Source organism: Otolemur garnettii, unplaced genomic scaffold (assembly GCF_000181295.1).
Source record: "Otolemur garnettii isolate 467f Iridium unplaced genomic scaffold, OtoGar3 scaffold00003, whole genome shotgun sequence".
NCBI classification, from domain to species: Eukaryota; Metazoa; Chordata; class Mammalia; order Primates; family Galagidae; genus Otolemur; species Otolemur garnettii.
In genome coordinates, this window is record NW_003852398.1 from 27995729 (window position 1) to 28004945 (window position 9217).

Genomic DNA, 9217 nt, shown 5'->3' on the forward strand with positions numbered 1-9217 from the left:
ATATCAAAATTGTAGAGAGTCACTGTGTAATATCTGAAATAGGAGTGCAGAAAGTAACCTTCTGGTAGTTCTAACTGTAGCTCTGAACGGTGTCTATAACTCACACAGAGTGATCAATGCCATGTGGCTAGAGTATCTAAAAGCCCTTCCTTCTTTGTCCAAGACTTAGGAGTGACTACTTGTAATGAAGTGGCTTAAATAAAGCTCTTCTGTCCTTAGCTCATTGCTTGGGTAGGAGAAATAGCAACTTTTAGCCAAACACTTTCTCTACATCTAGAGAACTCTCTTCACTTATTGTGTGAAAAATGTTAGAATGGTGGCTAGGGGCAGAAGAGAACCATTCTCTGTAGACCCTCAGATGTGGGGAAGAAGCAGAAGGGCTCTGCAGAGTCATCCAGAAATCCCTTCTGTAGGGCAAAGTGGGGAAAGAAATGTCAGAATTGGGCTAGTAAGATACCACAGTTCTCAAAACTTGAGGAAAATAGACTAAGATTTCTGAAAGGCGTGTCTTTCCTCTGCCTGATTTTCTTCTCATTTCTACATTGCTGAATCAGAACTTTTTTTTCTGAGTTTTCAAAAATATCTCAAATTCTATTTCTCAACTTTCAGTGGTATATAAGATATCTTTAATCAATAATTTGGTTCATACTTGACTTTTTTATGTTCAACATATAACTCTTTATCTTTCCTTCCAAACAAATTTTGTATTCTAATTTTTAAAATTTTTTGATAAGATGCCTATCAACCCAGGAATGGATTAACAAACTGCAGTATATGTATACCGCAGATTACCATTCAGCCATAAAAAAGATGGAGACTTTACATCTTTTATATTAATCTGAATAGCACTGAAATACATTCTTCTTAGTAAAGTATCACAAGAATGGAAAAGCAAGAATCCCAATGTACTCAATACTAGTATGAAGCCAGTATACAATCTAATATACACCTACATAAGAGAAATAATTCAAGTTTGGGGGAGCAAAAACAAGAAAGGAAAAAGAGGGAAAGAAGGAAGGGGATTGGTGGTCCCCCACTTAAGGGGTGCAATGTAAGGGTATATGGCACACCTCTTGAGTGTGGGACACAACTACAAGAGGGACTCTACCTAACAAATGCAAACATTGTAACCTAGTTGTTTGTACCCTGACATTAATGTGAAATTTTAAAAAAATTAATTAATTAAAAAAATATTTTCATAATAGAACCCCTCTTCAGATTCCCCAATACACCCTCAGATCAAAGTATTGTCATTTCTTTCTCCTCGTGTTAGCCTTTGTGCGTTTCTTTATGAGTCTTTTTTACCAATTCGAAATTTACTAACTAAATTAACCCTCCCCATTTCCTGTCTGAATCAAGACAGTAAGTTCTACTTTCCCTCCTGGTTTCAAATTTTTTTCTGCATGGAGAGACAAGTTATCTTATTTTAAACCACAATTTTCATCATATTCTCTGCTTAAGATGTGGGGAATAGTAATCACTGCCTTGTATTTGTTTAGAAAATTATATTGCTCAAAGCTCTTTCACATGCACTGCTCAGTGGCTTTCTATCACTGATTAAAGGTGGTAAAGCCATGGAGAGCTCATTCAAAACAGTCAGGAGTCCTGAGATGTTGCCTCCACAGTTTTACAGCTGCTGATAGACTAAACCCGCCAGCTCCTCTTCTGAGATTTGTTTTCTGATGTGTAGTTAAGCTTTAGATGCTGGGTAACAACTCTAAACTGTTTTTCTTTTATTCTCTTTTGAGACAAGAGCTTCATTCTGTCACTCCAGCTAGACTACTGTAGCTTCATTATAGCTCACTGCAACCTCAAACTCCTGGGTTCAAGTGATCCTGCCTCAGCCTTCCAAGTACATATCACCACATTCAGCTAATTTTTATATTTGTAGTAAGGAGAGGATCTTCCTCTTCCTTAATCTGGTCTCAAACTCCTGAACCCAAGTAATTCTCTCTCCCCAGCCTCTGATGGTGCTAAGATTATAGGCGTGAGCCACTGCACGTGACCTCTAAATTGTATATAGATATTCTGTCAATATAATACTTTTAAGTAAAATCAAACTAATTAGGAGAAATGAAGAACTACAAACTCATTCTAATCATGGAGGATTGTTTTACTAACCATATTAAAATTCAGCAATCTTTACCTTAAAATATGAACAAAAATAAACATATATCTCAAAATGAAATGTACAGAAAATGGTTGCCAATCCTTGTTTTTGAGAGACTTATTTTGTTAATCCTAATCCAGACTATTCATCTAAATAAATGTTGCCGACATGGTTCTCCAATACAGAGCCTGCTAGGAAAATAAAACATTAAAGGCAATGTAGTGAGTGATTCAAATAGCAAAATTTATTCAGTTCAAAGAACTGTTCTTATTCTTAGAGTATGTCTTTAAAGCATTCAGGTGTTAATTTATGTAAAGAAACATTAGCATTGATAAACAGTTGTTTTATTTTATAATTATCATTATTATAATGTTATTTAATATACCTCTTTGGTAAATTAAAGAGCCAGCAGCCTATTAGTCATTTACATTTACAGGGAAAATTTCACTAGAAGATGAATTCCAAAAGTCTGGGAACGTGCTTTTTGTTTAGCTGGAATGATCTTTTCAAAAGAAGGTAGTATTTTTTAAAGTCTGTAATTTAGAATACTAACTGTAATTGCCCATCGGATGTTTCATCATGAAGAACACTCTTGGCATGAGTTGAATGACTTGAATGTTTGAGGAAATCTTACTTCCTTTTATCTTGGCTGGATCAGACTTGAGCAGGCATGCTCCTAATGCTAGTTTTAACATCTTCTCCCTGGTACTAAAACCTCCACCCTTCCTCCACACATGCAGCTGAGTAGTGGAAGCCTTGGTACCATCTAAAAGGGTGGTGCCCTCCCTGTCCTTTATAGTTGATGGAGAAGAGACAGTAGCCTTGTCAGGGAAGGTTTACTTCATAATGAATCAGACATTTAGGGCAAGAAAGGGCTTTAAAGACCATTGGATCCAAACCTTCATCTTAGAGAAATGGAAACAAAGGCAATGAGAAGGGAAGAATCATTGCCCAAATCTCACAGCAAGTAAGTATTAGAATTAAGACTCATCTGTATAGTCTACCTCCAAAGCTACCACTTCCAAATATAGCTTGCTGTTTGGATTTTGTGTGTATAAGTATCACCTGGATAATTATTTAGAATGCAGATTAAAGCTCTCTTCTCTCTTCTCCTCCACTCTCCTTCTCTCTCCTCTATCTCCTTTTCTCCTCTCTCTCCTTCTCTCTTCCTCTCTCTCCTCTTTTATCTTCTCTTTTTCTCTCCTTGGTGCTGCTCTGTACCCTCCCTCCCCCACCAATAAAGACCTTTCATACACACAAAAAAAGAAAGGAATGCAGTTTCAAAATCCCCCACCCCTGTGATTATTATTCAATATCTTGCATGGTGTCTGGAAATCTATATATCTAGTAAGCTTCCCAAGTGATCCTGAAGCAAGCAGACTATAAGACTTTGGCCTATGTAAAGGAATAGAATTAGTCAATAATAGATTTTAAATGAACCTTAGAAAATACTAACAAAATCAAGACCCAAAGAAGGGAAAGTAAATTGTATATTAATGAAAAACCTGATATTAAATTTTTTATCTCTTAAATCTATGTGTTATGGTTTGAGCACCATATTTTATTGGCTAATGGAATATAAAAAGAATTGGCTAGATCTTATGCCCTTTCCTTATTGTTTGTCTTTATGTTGGGTATAGACTATGCTATCATACTTATTTAAACATAAAAATCCAATTATAAGAAATACAATTTTATATGTCAATAATAGCATACATGTGGGCACGTGTTAGGTACATACACAAGTTCACACACACAGTTATTTTCAAAATATCACCACCACCACCATCTTAATTCTTGAGATGCTGAAATTGGGGAGAAGAAAAATCTTAAATAATACAGTGGCTATATCAAGGTTGAAAAATATTTTTCAACTTCTTTGCCAACTCTAACTGATTGGCAGTCATGTGTGGAAATTTTGACGTCAGGAGTCTTTCATCACACACCCAGAATAAACAAGACCCAGTGCTAGGACCACATGAGCAGGACACAGGAGCAGGATTGGCAGAACAAATAAGTTAAAACAAGAAAAACAGAAATTGGTGAATTACTTTGAAGAAAAACTCTGACAATGAAGATAATTTGTGCCAATTTCAATTTTTAACTCCAAATTTCATTTTAAGTTTGAGCAAACCAATCTGTGTATTGTCAATATAGAACCTTAAGCTAGTTTCCTGCCAACTTTTAATTATTTCTGAAAAGGAAATAATTAACCTGTGTCCTAACTCCTTCAGAACCTGTTAGTTACTAATCAACAATTGATTTATATATAACCTTTTGTGGTTTCCCAAGTGCTTTCACATGGTTTTTGTGAGTTAAATATAACTACAATTCTATTAAGAAAGTAATAGAATCACACAATTATAATTGTGGAAGTTGTAGCTCAGAAAGCTAACTTGCCCAACATCACACAATGAAATCAGTGATAGATTTTATCTCAAATCTATCTTATTTTTATTTACCCTACTCTGAAAAAATGTGACAAGGTGTGTTTAGGATCTTTAAAACTGAAAACCGGCAAATGTATACTAACAGAAAGATTGTAGTTAAAAAATAGTAATTTCTGCTGAATTCTGCCTATTCATTGTTTTTGCTCAGTCACCCATAGATAAACCTCATTCTGGCCAGTGAAGACCTAGTCAAGCACGACCCCCAACGCAGGTCGAAACAACAGATAAAAGTAGGCACTGACCTGTTCTCCTTGACTGATGACACCTGAAAAAAAAAAAAAAGCACAAATTCAAACCCTATAGTTCAGAAATGTAAAAATAGTATTTATAAAATTAGGAAATCCCTAATACCCATTCCTGGTTCTTAGATATCTCAAGAAGTCACAGCATGTTGTCACCTCCTCATTTCTTGGAGAGGTGATGTAAAGGTATGGACGTAACGAGGCAACATTTGTTAGAGTTTCAGGAGGGGTGGCAGAAAATGGGTTAAGGATGTGGACATGCATGTGACAGTCCTGGCCAGTCACTAATTTACATGGGGAAAACCTTCCCATCTCTGGTTTCACCTTGGAGAAGTAGGATAGGGAAGGCTTTTCTAACATTGAGACTCCAAGGTTCACTCCATACCATTCCTCCCAAAAGGCTTTGTTACAGACAACTGGGAAAGGGATGAAGTTTTTCAATTGTTCTTTGTATTTATAACTGCTCAATTTTTAAGACTTGGCCCAAATATAGATGGTAAGGACCAACTCATTCTCTTTTCTGTGATTCATTTCTCCTTCTATATATCTCTAAATTCCTGACAAAGAGCCCATATATATGGTCTTGTTTCTCTCCCTCTTAATATTTGTGTGATTTTAGATTGTACCCAATTAGCTCAACAGTTTAAAATACTGAAATAAAGAAAATCCTAGATCCAGTTCTGGTATAGGCTGCTAAGTTTTGATCTGCGGCCATTTCTGGGGATTCCTTTTCACAGCACCTCTCCCACAGAAGCCCAACACCACCTCAGTGAGACACAGTGCGGATTAGTGCAATCTGTCTCCTATGCTGGCCAACACTTATGGGAGGGCCACCGAACATTCCTAGAATGGAAGCTCTATTCATGGGGTTAAGGAGAGAACAAGTCTTTTTTAAATTTGAAAGGATGTTACTGAGTACTTTTAGTAGTGATTACCAACTTCACTGATTCATGACAAGCAATCCCTCAAAAATCCCATTGTATGAGACAAAATAGGGCCTGAGGGGTTTATATTTTCTAATTACTCTCAGAGATTTTTATGGTCAAGGAAAATGAACTATTACAATTTTTAGTCAGTTCACCATGAACAGAAAAGGCAAGATCCATCCAATGTCTCAATGTCTCATATATAGGAACTGGCAAAGCAGAAGCAAAATTAATACCCTGAGTTCAATCTAGTGCTCTTTTTATTAAATTTTAATAATGGCTGTGATATTAATAGATGTGAAGCACTTGCTATGTCTCTTCTACTATATTAAGTATTTTGTGTGCATTTTTATGATTTGATTTCTCATGCAGAGATAATCTTTCTATATCCCTATGTTAATCTGAGGAAAATAAGGTTCAGAAAGATCACATGACTATAAAATGAAAATGCCAGGACTGAAATTCACTTTTGTATGTTTCAAAAGTCCTTTACACACTATGTCTGCCCAAATCCCACCTGGTATGTCTACCAAGCATCCATGCTTTGGTTTGTTAATGAAATAGTCAACAGATCCTGTTAAAGATCAGTTCACTTAAGTGAAGAAGTGGCAGAGGATAGCAACTGATTTCTTAGACTTTCTTTGCAACTAAAATTTGACAGTCAGATCTATTTTTTTTTCTGCCAACATCTTAGCAACTGTTTGAAATAACCATTAAAATTATTTGTCTTTAGTAGTGAAGTTTATTCCAGGATAGTACAGTAATCTTTTATTCATTTTTTTTCATATTTCTAAACACGTTTGTTTATGTAAATATGACTATCTGCCATGAACAATGGCTTCTTTATCAACTATCTTATTGAAAAATTATTTCTGCATCTACATTTCAGTCTGCTTACTGTCACAGAAAATGATAGCTCAGACACAAAAGGTCCCAAGGCTTGCTCTCATTTTTAGCATTTTACTAACAAAAAATATCTCAGAGAAGTACAATGTTTCTCCAGTTAATAGGGAAAAAAAAGAACTAGTTCTTGCCCTGGAGATTCTAGCATGTGGTTTGTCCACTATAACATGATAGAGTAGAATAACAAGGAAGGAAGAAACAGAAATAATGGCCCTATTTATTTGATGGTCCTATGATGAAATCATAACCATGAAGTCTGATTGTCCTTTGAACCTCATTAACATGGTCAAGGATATTTTGCTACTTGAAGAAGTTCACCAGCAACATGTATGTTTCTTCATTCTAAGGTTCACTGGCATCTTTTTAAGGATTTCCTCATTAAGTTTCCATTTTTCTCCTTGTTTTAATTTCAATTATTTGAGTCCCTTTGAAATCATAACTAAGGATAAAGAAGCATTTGTTTGCCTTAGAAATCACAAAAACCAATATTGAATGCAATTTTTCATCCTTCACACTAGTTCCATGGAACAAACATCAATTGTTACGTCTAGATTCAAATTCCAATTCTACTTAAAAAAAAACTGCAAGTCCTTTGGCAATTTTCTTAACTTTCCTGTGCCACAGTTTCTTAGACATGGAATAGGGTTACAAATACTTTTTATTATGAGTACTGGAGATGATGTATAAAAGCCCTTCTTAGTACATGCCTAGAATATAGCATATGCTCAACAAATAACTGTTATTTTTATTATTATTACCAACATACTTTTCCTCATCACAATCATCATTATCATCATGACCTCCTAGAATTGGTCTTTTATATCAAAATTGTTAGAATTTTGAAATATAGTAGACAACTACACTTGTCATCTCCAGTTCACCAGTTCAATATATATATAAGGGATCTTAATTTTAAGAAAAAAAAAAAAAAAACTCACCTGAGAAGAAGCAGAAAAGAGCCAGAGAGAGAAGCAGAAAGACACCTGATGGTTTCATGATGCCAGTTAGTTCCTCAGATTGAGGCTGCTTTGTTCAGCCCAGGTTCTAGGTCAAGATAATTCCCTGAAAGCACTAAGGCACACACTCCAACACACACACATATATAGACATGTTAGAGTGAGTTGGGATCTCCACCTTCTTTATAAAAATCATATTCGAAAACCATATGCAGCCCTGTACACTTGAAGCATTTATTGGGACCAGTCACCAACGTAAAGAAATGCTTCACATTCCGCATCAATCTTAAAAATTAGGACAATTATGTGAGTCGCACCTTAGATCTTATTAATAGAGCTGTCATTTTCTGCCAGTAGCCTACATTTTCCTAAGAACCCATACATCCTCCCTGCTCTTCCCTCTAGGGTTTCACTGCACTAAAGGGATGATTCACTGGTTGAGTTCCACCTGATCCCTGGGTCTTTTTCAGACAGGTCCTACATGTCTGCAGTCCAGATGAGAAACTACAAGGGAATGGAATCTTGGGTGTAACTTGAATTTTCAGAATCCAGATCATCCAAGGTGTACCTAAAGGAGACAAGTACTCTACATTGGCAGAAGCATTTTCTGAGCAGAAATCAGCTTGTTAGTTTTAAAATTACTCCAGTCAAATGTCATTGCTTTTCAAATTTTAAGTCAAAAGGAATAGGAGAGTCAATGTATTATTTTTAATATGTGAAATAAAGGATTTATTTTTAAAATAAATTTGAATTGGATATTTGAAATGGGTAATATTTTATATGTCTTTTTTCTGCAAAGTAAAAAAAGTAATTATAATGAAGATACTTAAGGTTCAACTTATTAAAAACTCCTTGAACACATACTTTTCACAAGAGTTAGATGAATCCCATTACTGTCATGGCCATCCCATTGACTGTCATGGCCAATTTAATTGCAAGATAGATCAAAAGGTGAGATGCTATAGCTTTCTTTGGGGCAACAAAAAAAATAAAGAATGGTTATAGTGATTATGACAAAGTCTGTCTCAAATGATAAGTGCTATTTAAAATACCATGAAGAAAATATAAATTTAAAATATAGAAAAATTATGTGAAATATGCCCAGGTGAAACACAAGTGATTAATGAAAATACATGTATAAATAATTCATAAAGGATACATTTAAATATATGTTTTCCTTTTATAATAGTCACTTTGAAAAAACTTATGCCTAGTTCAGATGTTCTTTCTTTCACCTTAGGACATATGTTTTATTTGGGAGAATTATGTAAGTTTAGCACTTTTAATTCGATTTACCTAAATATTTTGGATGAACTTTGTGATTTTCAAAGTGGTGAATGTATTTTATTGAATTTGGTAATAAAATAAAATATTTGTTTTCATCAAAATGAAGGGTAGTCGTGATAAAAATAATTATTTTGTTGTAATCACTTCACTAAGAATTTTTTAAAATATCTGAACTTAAAAAATAGAGGAAAGAGGGTATAGGAGCATGAAAGGAAAGGCATGAGAGGAAGAAAAGCATCTGATCTGTGAGGATTAAAAGAGGTTTCTTCCAAAGACGGTGTACACAGACACCCACACACACATGCATGCATAATCTTAAAGCCCTTTACAAAAAGTTGTAGGT

The 9217-nt window shown here is 34.9% G+C and overlaps 1 protein-coding gene across 1 annotated transcript in view; it reads right to left on the reverse strand.

The window, feature by feature from the left end:
* SPINK6 (serine peptidase inhibitor, Kazal type 6) overlaps positions 1-4915 on the reverse strand; it is an 8824-nt gene extending 3909 nt beyond the window's left edge. Inside the window, exons 1-2 of the mRNA XM_023514519.1 lie at positions 4912-4915; positions 4803-4825 (exon numbers count right to left, since the gene is read on the reverse strand). Coding sequence (XP_023370287.1) covers positions 4803-4825; positions 4912-4915 — 27 coding nt within the window. The remainder of the gene's footprint in view (positions 1-4802; positions 4826-4911) is intronic.
* Between the last annotated feature and the right edge of the window lie 4302 nt (positions 4916-9217).